Source organism: Calidris pugnax, unplaced genomic scaffold, assembly GCF_001431845.1.
Source record: "Calidris pugnax isolate Ruff unplaced genomic scaffold, ASM143184v1 scaffold28, whole genome shotgun sequence".
NCBI classification, from domain to species: domain Eukaryota; kingdom Metazoa; phylum Chordata; class Aves; order Charadriiformes; family Scolopacidae; genus Calidris; species Calidris pugnax.
The window spans coordinates 4,202,370-4,218,756 of record NW_015090842.1 but is presented as its reverse complement, the minus strand read 5'-3'; the positions used below and the strand labels follow the sequence as shown (position 1 = coordinate 4,218,756).

At 41.5% G+C, this 16,387-nt stretch overlaps 1 protein-coding gene across 1 annotated transcript in view; it reads right to left on the bottom strand.

Annotated features, from left to right (window-relative positions):
• Positions 1-16,387, bottom strand: part of VAT1L (vesicle amine transport 1-like) — a 58,507-nt gene that overhangs the window by 41,666 nt on the left and 454 nt on the right. Inside the window, exons 2-4 of the mRNA XM_014942139.1 lie at positions 10,436-10,499; positions 10,122-10,251; positions 3,331-3,546 (exon numbers count right to left, since the gene is read on the bottom strand). Of these exons, the coding sequence (XP_014797625.1) occupies positions 3,331-3,546; positions 10,122-10,251; positions 10,436-10,499 (410 nt within the window). The remainder of the gene's footprint in view (positions 1-3,330; positions 3,547-10,121; positions 10,252-10,435; positions 10,500-16,387) is intronic.

Sequence of the window (16,387 nt, the reverse complement as noted above, 5' to 3'; positions counted from 1 at the left end):
AAAATCCTGCCAAGCAGAGGCCTGAAAGGGAGCGTATGACAATGGTTGTCTTCGTTAGAGCTCAGTCAGCAGCAGCTCAAGCAATGAGAGCAGAACAGAACGCTTTGCAAGGGAAGAACTTCTCCTCAAAATCCGATGGAATCACCCAATTCAACTGTCAGCCTGTACCGTGCTTGCCTTGAAGCCCCCTAAGATTTCTCCAGCCGACCTCACTGCCCAGGTTAAGCATCAAGAGTCAGTTCCTCCTCACCACCCCAATCTCCAGAGGGAAAGAGACAGGAAAACCAAACCAACCGCCAAAGCAGTCCCCTTCCCAAACAACCAAAATCAACAGCCCAGCCCTAGGAAACGAAAGCAAATACAATCTCCCGTTGCTGGGCACTGCAGCAGGTCCTCCTCTTCAGAGGGAAGGCTACAATATACCAACAGCATCCACCTCTCTCCTCCTGGTTCCCGGAGACAAGGGCCTTCCCCACAATGAGCCACGTTTCCTACCACGAACAGGGAAGATGCAGGTGAGAGGGTGCAGGGAAGGGACTCGTTTGGTACATGGAACAGGATTTAAGCCTCTGCAACTTCTCTTGAGAAAAGTCTCACGCATCTGTTGTCTTGGTACATTTCCTTTTTCTCACATCAGCTTCTGATGCCCCCTGGAAGTTCTGGAAATAAGTGAACTCACTTATCTGAAGCACCCTGTCAGACATTAAAGGATACCATCACGTACTAATCATTCCCCAGGCACAGATGGGAAGACAATTGCTATAGTTACCTCACTACCAAAAATATCTATAAACAAAAATAAGGCCACATAAACAAACCGAGGTAATACATAAGTAAAGGTCCTTGAGAATTTTCCCTGACTCGATTTATTAAAAAAGCTGCAGGATCCTCCTAGAGGGGACTGGGGAGCCAGAACAAAGAACCTCACAAACATTTTTGAAGCAACAAGTTCTTTTTCATAAACTGCCTGGAGCAGCTAAAATAATGATCTTGCATAATGAGGAAGGAACAATTACAAACTTCTAGTCCCACAGGGAGCCTATTGTCTCATTAAAGTGTTCTGGAATTTCTATGACATTTAGAAACAAACTGGACAGGTTTCCCACTTGCTGAAAGTGGGAACGGGCCTTCTATCTATTAAAGCAACAGCACAAAAAATACCTCTTCCCATAGTGAATTCAGTGCCAGTTTTCTGTTTTATTAACTAAGAACTTTGTGAGAATGATTTGTTCGATTGAGGCCGTTAAATTTTTAAAAGGATTAACAGGCAGATTATTAGAGCTGTTTAAAGAGTAACACAGAAATCTTTATGTCTAGTTAGCAGAAAGGAAAAAATTCCATGCATCTCCAGAGTGATATTTTACCTGTAAGACCTATCAAGCAGTGGGAAAATCTTTCCTTTCCAATTCTATCTATAAATGCTCTTTGCTTACAAGGAAGGAGAGGCTGCAGGAGGGGCTCTCCCCTGTGACACAGCCACTGGCACCCTACCCCTCTCACATACAGTACCCCCTGTACACACACACCTTTATCTGTACCAACTTGGCTGTTCTTCCCCTTGGAAACCCTGTCTTATTTAACAACTCAGTAGGTGAGGGATCTGGTTTCTCCTTATTCTCCTGGCTGCCAGGCAGGACCCATCCCTCCTTTAGCTTCTCTCAGAGAGGGTCCACAAGCAGAGGACCCCTCAAAAGCTGCTCGTTGACCACCTGTGACAGAAGGGATGCAGCCAGCAGCTCCTTGCAGGAAGAGCCCAGCACAAGGGCTGGGCACTAGTGAAGACAACATGTGAGCATTGGGAGAGCATTCACAGAGCCTCAGGAAGAGAAGGAAGAAATAACAGAAGCGAGTGAGGTTAGAAAGAGGAAGAGAAAAAGAAATAAAGACATTTAGCAAGGACGCTTTATCTTAATAAGGAGAAGGAGCTCATTTTCTTTAGATACACACAAATGCGCAGGGGTTGTGTCTGGGTGTTTTGCTAATTCTGTATGGTGTCAGCTGGGCAATGGCCCTACAGCTAAAGCTGAGCCTTTGGTTCCTGCAGAATACACAGTCCCCCTGAATGCACGGCCTCATGTTGCTTTAACAGTCCTAAATTCCACACAAAAAGATTTAATACTAAAGAACAATAAAGTCAGCCATAACGCTCTAGGTTGTCCTGTGCTGAAGCATAATGCGATTATAAATTCCATTCATTTACAGAAGTATTCCAAGAGGACCATTTACTGCAAGTAGGATTACCGTTAGCTAAAAATACTTTGTACAGGGAACTCATGAATGTATTCCTTTGATTACAGCCTTCTTTTATGTGAGAACCTGAAAGAAGGTCTAAGGGCACAGAATTAGGGATAAGGTGTTTGGGGCTGCCCACCAGACCTCAGTAGACAACAGGATATTAATTTAGCATAAAAAAGGCATAAGAGGAAAACAGAAGAGGTACTCCCTTGAAAGGCTGAGATCTGCTAGTGTTCTCAGCTCCTAAAATCTGTCCTATGGAAAAGGAATGCATAATTTCAAATGTAAACAAACACCCCTGTCAGTATCTTAATATTTTACAAAGGCTTAAGTACTTTCCAAAGGAGAGAGATTTTTTCTAAAAGATAGTTCAAGGAACTGGTAACACAAAATGCTGAATTTTTATTTCATTGTGTGGCCTGGTATTCCACCAAATTAATCCATGCTTTGCCCATGCAACACAACACCTCCTTACTAATGATCCAAACTATGACCTGCAGCAGCCATCACCGACTCACAGTCAGCATGTGGATATTCTCCTCAGGGTTGGCATGAGAATGCTTTTCATTGCTTTCAATCCCTCTACAACAAAGGGAAAAAAATAAAAAAAAAAAAGATCTTTCACAGAGAAAGCATCACACACACACACTCACACATGGGACGTGCAGGAGTATTCCAAGAGGGCTGCTGACTGCAAGGAGGATGATGGTCACCTACAAATCCCCTGTGCAGGGAGTTGAGTTATTTATTCCTTTCATTACAGCCGCCTTTTACACAGATGTACAAGGTGCACAAGTTCAGGAATGCAATGTTAGGGACAACACTTGTTCACTGATCTCTGACAACCAATTAGGTATTTTTGAAGGGGTTTTGGGGTAGAATTTATTGTCAGAACATTTTTATTTCACCAAAAGCTCCTGACAACCATCGACATCACCGTTTTGATGGGAAAACAGATGCAGTTCCTCCCATTGCAATCCCTCACATAGGGAAATACCAAATAAAACTGCAGGTTCTGGCTCATTTCAGAAACAGAGATGCATCAAACTGCTTCGGTTACTTGGTGACAGGAAAGTAAGAGAAGCTCCAACTTACCACCCCACCTCCTGCCGAGTGCACCAGCACAGACATGCCTTCTCGCAGGTTTGCGACTTCAAAGAGCATCATGTAGGCAGTTACAAAGTTCATGGGAAATGCAGCAGCTTCAGAAAAACTCATGTCATCGGGGATCTTGTAGACAAACTCTACTGGGGTACACACCACTTCAGCCCAGGCGTTGTAGTTTACAAAAGCCATGACTCTGTCTCCAATCTACAAACCAGGAAGAAAATAACGTTGAGGACACGGCTGGAATTGAGACCATGAAGCTCAACTTGTACAACCAGCAACTCTCCTGGTCACTGACTGAGGATGAAGATAACGGTGCTCCACATTTTCAGCAAAATAGCAGTTAAGCTGCTCAGCTTTGCTCTTTTACCATTTTTTAATTGTATATATTTAAAAAGTTTAATTTCACAAAAATATCCAAATTTAACTCACTTCTTTTTTGCTACACTGCTTCTCTGATGGAACAGTCTTCCATCATCACTAAATAAGATCTTTTGCTAGCAGAGGTCCTAAATAACAAACAGGACCGTAAACACTGAAAATAGCATCCTTACTAATAACCTGGAAATTCGTTTACAGAAAAAAGCCTAAGAGATTATAATAATATTGATGAGATCCATAGAACAAGCAAAATTACACCTAAAATAATTTTCACTTTGCTTTCTTGGTCTTCACACTAATTTAGAGCTACTTTTCCTCTCTGTGGACTGATAGGGGAAGGCCTTGTACTCTGGTAGAAAGAGCACACAAAAGAGTTCGGAAACTACTCATTTAGAAGATAACACCGTCTGTATCCACTCTATTTTTATTATCTTAAAAACTGGTTCTACCAATGCATTTCCATGATTGTCATTTCCACAGCCATGTGTCAGAGCAGAATTCAATCCTGCAATTTCAAATAAGCCACCTTAAACATGAAAAATATACCTCTGGATTCTGAGGCACTACTAAGCTTACAACATGAATTTGACAGGATTTAAAGGAGCAATGAAATATTCTCTTTGAATGCAACACTTCTCTACTCAATTTCTCTGGAAAATATACAGTACCGAAAGGATATTTCACTATGGAGAAATAAAGATTTTAAGTTAATATTAGATACAGTGTGTTGCTCCTAGGAACCTTTCAGAGGTCCAGGCACATCAAATTCATACGTTTGTATAATGGCCTTCATTGCAGCTTCAGGTTTTTAAAATGGAGATAGTAAATCCCCGCAGATGGACATGAATAATAACCAGGCAACTGGAGCTCTGCAGCACCTGCAGGGGTACAACCAGACTTGGAAAGCAAAACTCACCTAAAATTAGAAACTGGTCTGCTGGGGGCACTGGGGACAGCCACGGCGAGCAAACGTTTGGCCAATATATTAAAACCTTCATAGGCACGACTCTTACAAACTCTTGATAACAGCTTGTCACCAGCAGCCCCTACACATCTGCTACCTTGCCTTAGACTTTTTTGCCTTTCTATAATACACCAACAAAAACAGCATCCTTAATCACGAAATGAGCTCTTCAATGGAGTCACAGTGTAAGTAATAAGGAAGGAACAGCATCAAACTTCAGTACTGCTTGTTTTAACTAAAACTACCAGCAGCTGTCCCTCTAAAATACCTTTGTTTATCTGCCTGATATTCTCTGTCTTACGTTCTACTCATACCCACTAATGCCTTAGAAATACCACAGGTTGCTCTTGGACTGTTTCAACTCTATTCCCCAGCAATGGAGTGAAGCACAACACTTTTGCCTTCAGGAAAACGTTTACAGCACAAGCACATTTTGGTCTCCCAAGTGCTTGTCATCACTTTGAGTTTGGGATATTGTGGGTTTGCTCAAAGCTAAGGTGCTGCTGACAGTTCTGAAGGGTTTGTCTCTTTCAGAACGAGGATGCTGAAACAGAGCTGTCAGTCCAATTTCACTGAAATGCCTCCTCCTTTTGAAAAACACATTCAAATTACCAACGCCTCACTGGTAACTGCTCTGTGGTTCCCTTTTGCTGCTACAGGAGCACCTAAAAACCTAGTCTGCTAGGATTAATTAGTGAAGACGTTAGTGTCCCATATCCTTGTGAACAAACATAAACAATTACCATAAATAATAGAGAGAAGTCCCTCTTGGTGATTTCTCAAGGGTTTTCTTGGTAGTAATAAATACCATATTTTAACACAAACACTATATAGAGCCCAGTCACCACGTCAGATTAGACCTCAGCTCCTGAGAATCATCCCCACAACTAGAGAGAGATCAGGCCCCATACAGTTCACCTCAGCAGAAATCAGCTTTTCCTTTTAATGGGAGAAGGAATAGGCCTTACACCCTTATTCCATCAGAAAGGCTTTCTTTCAATGTTAAATATGTTCTTCCACATTGCTGTCAAAATTGACTGCCATTCAGTGCTGTCATTTGTCAGATGACAATGCAATTGCAGCAAGGGAAGGCAATAAACAGCTGGCAATATCTCAGGTGTAGTATCTCAGGTAGCACAGATTAAGAGCCAGTAAAACACACTTTTCCAGAACATGAAATGCTCACAACTTAAATGTGACTTGAGCTGGAAGAGATCTACAAAGGGAAAGGAGGTTCAGCTTTTCCTTTTAATGGGAGAAGGAATAGGCCTTACACCCTTATTCCATCAGAAAGGCTTTCTTCAATGTAAAATATGTTCTTCCACATTGCTGTCAAAATCGACTGCCATTCAGTGCTGTCATTTGTCATATGACAATGCAATTGCAGCAAGTGAAGACAATAAACAGCTGGCAATACCTCAGGTGTAGTATCTCAGGTAGCACAGATTAAGAGCCAGTAAAAAATATTTTTCCAGAACATGAAATGCTCACAACTTAAATGTGACTTGAGCTGGAAGAGATCTACAAAGGGAAAGGAGGTCAGGAGATGTAGGGTGCAATCTCTGCCAGCGGTAACAGCGTATGTCAAGGAGACAACAAGCATCTGGTGAGCTCCTATTCTGTGCAAGAAATCCATGAAGAAACCTTCTTGCATCTTCTCCAAGGTAGGTTCTCCTGCTGATGGGTTCATATCCGTGCACAGGAGTTATTCTGAGTGCCGACCCTTCTTCTACATCATTCAAACACTACCATGGCTATGCAGATTAGATGCAAAAAAAACAAGATAGCACAGCTTGTTTCAATTTCAGGAAGTACCCCAGAGCACAATCATTCCATAGTCAGAACAAAGATATAACTTTAGAAGAGACCCAGTATCTTCACCCAGGTGCAATGTTCTTCAAACAAGCACCATATGCTGCAGCTTCACAATGGCCTTCAAAAATAACAAGAACTTTTAAACTGAGAATGCTGACCTAGAGCAGAGACTTTCTCTATTCTTTTCACAGAATATTCTTCGTTATGGAGGTAACTATAGAACACAGATGCTAGAGCAGAACAACTGAAGCTGTAGAGTTTTTCAAACAGCAAAGTTATTGTTCAGTTACTGTTTGTCACAAAAAATGCTGGGAGATTATGACTTGTTTTGAGGCAGAGATGGGGCAGAAGAGAGAAAGCAGAGAAATGGCCCAAGAAGAACTCATCACTGAGACCTCCTAGAAACTAAATTGGTCATTATCTTCACTGAACTGAGATATTTTACAGCTTTTCTAGAAGAGCAAAAATGTTACAGTTAAATAAAAATATTTTAGGTAATTGCCTTCTTAAGATCAAGATACAATAAGAATTCAAAGAATTCAGAAAATGCAATTACTTGATGATGACTGACTCAGCAAACAGCTGAGATAGGACTGATGTATTGATATGCATAAACTCAGTTTTTATTTCAACATTTTTCTATCTACTTAGGAAATAAAGTGCAAGATTGGAGGGAATATAGATGTTCAACGTCAATAACAGAATAGGAGGTAGGACAGAATGCTGTTTATATGTAATAAAGATACTGAAGAGTACATAATGTCAATCAGTTATGAAAGCTTAGTTATTCCTTAATCACGAAATGAGCTCTTCAATGGAGTCACAGTGTAAGTAATAAGGAAGGAACAGCATCAAACTTCAGTACTGCTTGTTTTAACTAAAACTACCAGCAGCTGTCCCTCTAAAATACCTTTGTTTATCTGCCTGATATTCTCTGTCTTACGTTCTACTCATACCCACTAATGCCTTAGAAATACCACAGGTTGCTCTTGGACTGTTTCAACTCTATTCCCCAGCAATGGAGTGAAGCACAACACTTTTGCCTTCCGGAAAACGTTTACAGCACAAGCACATTTTTGGTCTCCCAAGTGCTTGTCATCACTTTGAGTTTGGGATATTGTGGGTTTGCTCAAAGCTAAGGTGCTGCTGACAGTTCTGAAGGGTTTGTCTCTTTCAGAACGAGGATGCTGAAACAGAGCTGTCAGTCCAATTTCACTGAAATGCCTCCTCCTTTTGAAAAACACATTCAAATTACCAACGCCTCACTGGTAACTGCTCCGTGGTTCCCTTTTGCTGCTACAGGAGCACCTAAAAACCTAGTCTGCTAGGATTAATTAGTGAAGACGTTAGTGTCCCATATCCTTGTGAACAAACATAAACAATTACCATAAATAATAGAGAGAAGTCCCTCTTGGTGATTTCTCAAGGGTTTTCTTGGTAGTAATAAATACCATATTTTAACACAAACACTATATAGAGCCCAGTCACCACGTCAGATTAGACCTCAGCTCCTGAGAATCATCCCCACAACTAGAGAGAGATCAGGCCCCATACAGCTGACCTCAGCAGAAATCAGCTTTTCCTTTTAATGGGAGAAGGAATAGGCCTTACACCCTTATTCCATCAGAAAGGCTTTCTTCAATGTAAAATATGTTCTTCCACATTGCTGTCAAAATCGACTGCCATTCAGTGCTGTCATTTGTCATATGACAATGCAATTGCAGCAAGTGAAGACAATAAACAGCTGGCAATACCTCAGGTGTAGTATCTCAGGTAGCACAGATTAAGAGCCAGTAAAAAATATTTTTCCAGAACATGAAATGCTCACAACTTAAATGTGACTTGAGCTGGAAGAGATCTACAAAGGGAAAGGAGGTCAGGAGATGTAGGGTGCAATCTCTGCCAGCGGTAACAGCGTATGTCAAGGAGACAACAAGCATCTGGTGAGCTCCTATTCTGTGCAAGAAATCCATGAAGAAACCTTCTTGCATCTTCTCCAAGGTAGGTTCTCCTGCTGATGGGTTCATATCCGTGCACAGGAGTTATTCTGAGTGCCGACCCTTCTTCTACATCATTCAAACACTACCATGGCTATGCAGATTAGATGCAAAAAAAACAAGATAGCACAGCTTGTTTCAATTTCAGGAAGTACCCCAGAGCACAATCATTCTATAGTCAGAACAAAGATATAACTTTAGAAGAGACCCAGTATCTTCACCCAGGTGCAATGTTCTTCAAACAAGCACCATATGCTGCAGCTTCACAATGGCCTTCAAAAATAACAAGAACTTTTAAACTGAGAATGCTGACCTAGAGCAGAGACTTTCTCTATTCTTTTCACAGAATATTCTTTGTTATGGAGGTAACTATAGAACACAGATGCTAGAGCAGAACAACTGAAGCTGTAGAGTTTTTCAAACAGCAAAGTTATTGTTCAGTTACTGTTTGTCACAAAAAATGCTGGGAGATTATGACTTGTTTTGAGGCAGAGATGGGGCAGAAGAGAGAAAGCAGAGAAATGGCCCAAGAAGAACTCATCACTGAGACCTCCTAGAAACTAAATTGGTCATTATCTTCACTGAACTGAGATATTTTACAGCTTTTCTAGAAGAGCAAAAATGTTACAGTTAAATAAAAATATTTTAGGTAATTGCCTTCTTAAGATCAAGATACAATAAGAATTCAAAGAATTCAGAAAATGCAATTACTTGATGATGACTGACTCAGCAAACAGCTGAGATAGGACTGATGTATTGATATGCATAAACTCAGTTTTTATTTCAACATTTTTCTATCTACTTAGGAAATAAAGTGCAAGATTGGAGGGAATATAGATGTTCAACGTCAATAACAGAATAGGAGGTAGGACAGAATGCTGTTTATATGTAATAAAGATACTGAAGAGTACATAATGTCAATCAGTTATGAAAGCTTAGTTATCATAGAATCGTCTGGGTTGGAAGGGACCTTTAAGATCATCTAGTCCAACCATCAACCTAACTCTGATAAAAATCACCACTAAACCATGTCTCTAAACATGATTATATAGTTATATATATATTAACTATTTGTCATTTGCCACTATTCTTTTAAGTGAAACAGATCCTTTTCCTGAGTGATAATAGTAAGCCATATCAGGGTCCCAATTTTATCTGCGTCTCATGAACGCACACGGTTGTAAGAAGCAACGCTTGTTGCAGATGGGGGTCTCCTTAATTCCAGATCAAAAGCTGGACCTAGAATCAGCAGGGCATGGGCTCCGAGGAACAGAGCAATGATAACAGCAAACACGGTCAAGAAAAGAAACTTTACAACTCAATTTCTTTTACTTTCTTAAAGCACATCAGTTGTGCTTTCCAGTTCCTGTTCAGCCATCATGATACGCACATGGCACAAGTGACTTTTCAGGAAGGATTTGAAGGAGGTGACAGTGGTGGCTTTAGAAACTAATTCAAGAGGTCATTCTCACGCTTGGGACGCAGCGAGGAAAAATTGCCCTTTCAAATCTCACCAGGGTGATGAAGGGTGCTGTCGCTGGCAGACCAGGAAGGATTAGGGACAACATACTCAGCGAACTGGCGATTATTTAGTCTTGCTCTGAAAATAAAGAAAACATTACCTCAAATCCTTTTACACTGTCTCCAAGAGCTTCTACAATTCCAGAGCATTCAAAGCCAGGAACAAGTGGCGTCTTAGGAGGGTTGTCGATATTCCCCTGTCGCACCATCAAATCAATAAAGTTTAAACCACTGTAAGACACAGAAAACAATAAAATCAAGACCATTACCATAGATCAAAGCAGAGGAGGAAAAGTTGACCTGAGTTATGGGAAAGCCAGAAAACTTCTGAGCAACATTAAAAAGCTGGGCTCCCCAGGGTAAGAGGGACCCAGCAGACGCTCATATTCTTCATGTGTGGGACAGACCAACTTGCCACTGGGCTGTACAGACCTCGGGCAAGGCAACCACGTCTGTCACCAGCCCCAACGCTGACAAGACTGCTCAGGAGTTACACATGCACATTCACAAACTTATAAATTCAATAAAGTGAAAACATTATGATTTCTATGAATGCATTACCAGCTGGCAAGTAAACCCAGTTTAGTTTAAAAAAAAAAATAAAAAAAATCCCAAACTTCACACATTATAGATGTTTTGGGCCAAGAGCAACCTGATGTAAATGTCCCAACCTCTGAAGTGACTCCAGGAACTACACTTGTGCTCATCCCAGGCAGGAGTCCAAACTTTGACATGAAGCTATTAAGTACGAGATGGGCTGTTGTTTTAAAACTCTTCCTCCTGGATCACTCAAAAGTTTTGCAAAGGTTATTTAGGTCTTTGGAGCCCTCAGGGTTGCTGCTCAGAAAAAACCAGGTCTTCCCTGTAGCCTCAGTTTTGTGAAAAATCTTGAAGCATCTTTGCTTTGTCTTTTATATGCTCACTAAGTAAATTTTTTTGGTTTTCTAGGCAGCCACAAAAAACTCAACCAAAAAAGGTACCTTTTATCTACTATGTGCATATAGCGATCGCTGGCACAAATGCCATGCATAGTTAAAACTTCTGAAACTCTTAACTAGCTAAAATTTGTTTCAGCATTAATCCATTGTTCCAAAACACAGCCCTGTATTTATTGTTAGCTGAAACTGCTGCATACTAACTCCCCCGACTATGAGGCTCTGCACAGCCAGTCCTACTCATGCGTATGATACCGGCAACTGCTTGCATACATAAAATTACCCATGTGCACAACTATTTATAAGATGGAGCTTTAGTCAGATACTAATCAAGACACAAACAGCTTGAACAGACCCAACAAACAAAAAGGCAGAGTAGATGCGCAGTGTAAGCATGAAGACAAGACAGCATTCATCAGATGTAGGTCACTTGGTGTGGGGGGAAGGAAATTCCACCAGATTTACATATTTGTAATTGTGATGGAGGGTTTAAGAGCAACCTGAACCCACAACTTTTAGCTCTGTAGAAGCAAGATTATATATTATTTTTGAAGAACATGACTTTGACAATCTAGCTTAACAAACTCAGGAGGAAAATTAAAAATAAACAGAAAAACAACTAAAGAAAACCCCAACATGCTCATACACAATGCTCGTAACATTAACCGTGTGGAAGGTTAGGAGGGGCAAACAACTAAAGAAAACCCCAACATGCTCATAACATTAACTGTGTGGAAGGTTAGGAGGGGATTGGCACAATTAAGCTGGGAGCTTTGAAATTATTTTGGAAAAGTCACTTCTTATCCAGTGGCTATGACCACCTTCTCCATCACCACTGTAATGTTGAGAATGAAAGAGAAATTCCAAATAACAAAACGCCTGCCGGATAGTCAGCATCCGGGGAGGAAACCACCGCCTTCTCCATCACCACTGTAATGTTGAGAATGAAAGAGAAATTCCAAATAACAAAAACGCCTGCCAGACAGTCAGCATCCGGGGAGGAAACCACCACAAACCCCAGAACTCCACAACATACACAGTGGCAACCACTGTCTGTGGACATTAACTTCAGTGATGATCTTTGAACATCCTTCCATACTGTGAGCATTTAAAAAAAAGTTAGCTTTTCCTACATTCCTGCAAGAAAGGGCAGCTGGGGACAGAACTGCGATGCGTAAACCTGCATCAGAACACATACTACGATACAATAACAAGTAGGCAACAAGGAGACAGATGGATATGGCAAAGACCATAGCTATTTGGTAACGACGTCATTCTAAATACATTATTGCAGCTCTATTTAGAAACCCTCACTCCTACAAAATAACTTGTCAGACAATTTTTGAAAGGACACATACTCGTAACGACATAATACCAGCAATTCGGTTCTGTTCTAGTTCCATTTCTCTCCCTTGTCTTCATCCTCACTAAAAGGCAGCAGTATTAAATAAAACAGAGAGCTCATCTCTTATTACAGTGAACTTCCGAGACTTGATACTAGAGCGGGTGTGATACGGAGAGAAAAAACACTGCACAAGGTACATAATATCGAAGCCACATGTTTCTATCATTTTAATTACTAGCTGGAACACAGAGCATTGATCAGCATTACTAATGATTTCTAGCCACTTGCCAGAGAGTTTCTTCTTCATTCAGTTCATCTTTAACCTCCTATATGTCTATGCGTTGTCCCATCCCTGCTACTCTCATACGTGCACTCATTCCCATTCTTCTCCACTTTCAAGTAAGGACAGAAACCAGTTGTTTTATTTCACCTTCCAAATTTGAACAAGCCTCATCAACACCAATAGACCTGAAAGCACAATTACATTGTATGGTAAAGTCAGAATTTTTCTTTTCCTTTGAATAACCTAGAGGACCCAAGGATGAATGTCTAGTAACTGCCTCCAAGACACCCAACTTTATCTTGTCCTTCATTGAGGTTCAACCTAGAGCAGGCACAGGAGAAGGGAAGTTTGGCTGCACAGAGCACCACAAGAAAATATGTCTCATGAAGAGTGATGGTTTTAGAGAATAAGCACAATTTATTTCTTGTATCAGTACAAGCCAACATGGCCTGTTACATGGCACAGCCAGAGAAAGTGACTCCTCAACTTTAAGTAAGGGCTTATGCAAAGGGAGAAGTGTAAATGGAAAGTGACCCAGTGACAGAAAGCACACAGTTTCTTGCAGTCCTGTGGTTTGAATCCTAAATCAAAGGCTGGATGCAAACAAAGATAAGGAAGGGTATGAATTACCAAGCTCCATACACTGACTTAAGGGTTCTGCAAGACCCTTTCTGTAAAAGGGCACGGATACTGGTGTGAATATAGACCAAATCACCTCTGCATCTCTGGAGGCAGAGTTCATCAAACATGGAAATATCTTTGAATCTGACTTTCTAAGTCTGCAATGCTCTGCATTAACATCAGTTCTGAGGATCCTGAATATTACTTTCTATACCTGTGGTTTAGTTTTCCTGCCTTTTTTTTTTCGTTAAGTGCAGAAAGTCCTGCAGGTAGAAAACTGTGGTTCTAGACTTCTTTCACCATCAGACCAGCAACGGTCAACTGGGTTCTCCTGCCTCTCTTCCACACACTCGAAGATGCTCATCGAAAAATACCAAGTCACACAGACCAAACTTCACACTTTGGTTTGGAGAGGTGCTGCTCTTGATCTCTGCCTTATTTCATGGTAAAATTTCACTGAAACTAATTTCTGAAGGTAATGAAATACAACAGAGCAAAGAAGAGGACCACTGAGTTTTACATTCTTAAAATCCCTCCTCTTATCCCTGGCCAGCAACTGTCTGACAATCTTTAAAGAAAGAAAAAGCAGAAAGGTTTAAAATGATCAGATCTCATGCTTTTTATCCAGAAACACCCACAGTGTATGAACAAGACTGCCTTTAACTGATACTAAGCATGTAGCGGACAGTGTATTTCTTTTATTTGCCTCCAGTTTTTTTTAAAGTGCTGTTATCTGACAGTCACAGAGCCGGAAGGGTCACTTCTGCCTCATTCCTCATGACGCACATGTACAGCGGCACAAGGAAGAAATAATTAGAGAAAAGATAAATAAAGGGAGGTAATTACAGGACACCATTCCTTCTCCGCACATCCTATCTGAAATACCACTTCGGTTTGTCCTTGCTACTTGTCTGATCTTTTCAACTGTATGCATAATAGTGTTCTGCAAATTACAATACAAACAAATACAGCAATTTCAACTGCTCTATCATTATCAATCAAAAATTGTTTCAAGAAATATGCAGCAGCTGTGACTCAGCTTGGACATCGATGGCTGCTCCATTTCTTAGTCACTGAATGAGGCTAACACATGACTCATCTCAGCTGACACATTTTCAATTGGATCATTGATATTCCAGACCTTCAAAAGAATTATTCATCTGGTTTAGTGCTAATAGCAACATATCCCCCATCTCCTCCATTTATAGTTCCGTACTACAAAACATATGCATATGATTTAACTGGTGTATACATATGATTCAACTGGTTTCACCCCCTGGTGAATGCAGAGACCACACAAAACTTGTGCTTTTTACTGATATATACTATTTATCGTGTATGCACACATTGTTCTTAAAATAAAGATTATTTTTCTCCTCAAGTTGATGGAGAAAAATAACCAACGTCTGTAGTGATGGTCAACTGCAAAACCAATTCAACTAAAAACATTATTTGTCATCAACACACCCCACTAGAGCAGCCCACCCTTGACGTGCTCTGCACCACGTGCATTAACACGTCCACTCTACGCCGAGCAGAGCCAACAGGAGTTTTTCCTCACTCAGTCTCCCAGACCAGACCACAAGTCCATCATCATCCTGATCAATCTCCTGTATTTACAGGCTCGGGTCAAGAAGATCGGCGAATCGATTTTGCTTTGTTTGGCTGCACACTTTGGTGACCTGACCACATTTCAGCCCTATGGCCATTTCCAGCCCAGAGTGACAAGCAGACGCTACACAGGCTCCTCTGGCGTGAAGGGAAGCCTCCAAAACAACCAAGTATTCTTTTGCAGGGAACTTGCTATTTGTGATACACACAGATCTACTGCTTTGATGGAAGTGGAATTCATACAGGTCCTGGATGGGGAGTGCTGTAAACCCCTCAGGCGTTTAGCAGAATACGTCCCATGTGCTCAGAACATTTTAAGTTTAGCATGTTAACTTTTCTTAACTCAATGGCTGGGGAAAAAGAAAAGAAAAAAAATATCACTCGGATAACAACACAACCTATTCTCAATAGCAAAATGAGCTACCCAGCAGCTACTACATTACTATTATTTCCTATTCACCTCGCATGGAATCTCTTGTACTTCCCACTGTGACTAGCAGACAGAAAAAATTAACAAATGAGAATGCAAAAAATCTCAACCTTTCATTTATTAGTCCTCATTCAGATTGATGGATGTCATCGTTCTTCAAGGGAAACACCTTGGGGTGGGGAAATACTCACGTAGGTCACAAACCTTATTACAAGTACAGGGAGGAAAACCCAGTGTCTGAACTGGCCAAAATGTAGCAGGTACACTAACCCACTGGGATGTTCTGAGATCTGAGGCACATCCACTGGATACATCGTTCAAAACAAACTCACTGCCCCACAGCATCATTTTTAACACAAGTTACCTCTAAAATAAACAAGTTGGCCTTCACCTTGGAATTTATCTTCTGGAAACACCATGCTTTCACATAGTGGAAGAGGACAACAAAAGATAAATCCCTGCCTAGGAGAAATTAATTTGGTCTTTGGTACTCATGAACTCATGCAAGACGCTAGCGTTGCTTCTGTCACTTCAAAAAATAACCCTATTTTCATGAAGGAACGTGTGCTCTGAGAAGCAGCTATCTAGGAAGAACGCTCTGCTGCGATTGTCTGGGGGGAAAAAAAAAAAATAATAAATTAGCCTTCTAGGAAAGCTTGTTTCAGGATGCTACCAGATTGCCAGCCACTTGTCAGCTGGGCAGGGGAAGGAAACGCTGGAGAGTTCTCCTCAGCTCCAGCTCCGGGGATAAACCTCGATGAGTGAAGTGAGTGATTCCCGGGGGAAAGACGGTATGAGGGGAGAGAGGGACAGGAGCCCAGCAACACACACACACCGGCAACACGCTCCTCAGTCAGAAAACAGCAAAACCCTCAACGCAGTTGCCCAGTTTGGTGGGTTCCCCCTCCATTTCTCCCTGAGGGTACCGTTAAAAAAAAAAATAATCAATGCCAGTTTTTTTTTTTCCCCTTCCCAGCGGCTGCCGACAGCGCACACCCCCCGGCTCTCCCCTGTGCCCCCCTGTCCCAAGCCGCCCGGCCCCGGGGTCCCCCCTCCGAGGGAGATGCCACGACCGAGGGGAGTCCCTGCCACCGCCGGCCCCGAGCCCGCCAGCACCGTATGAGGGGAGCCCCCAGCCCCCC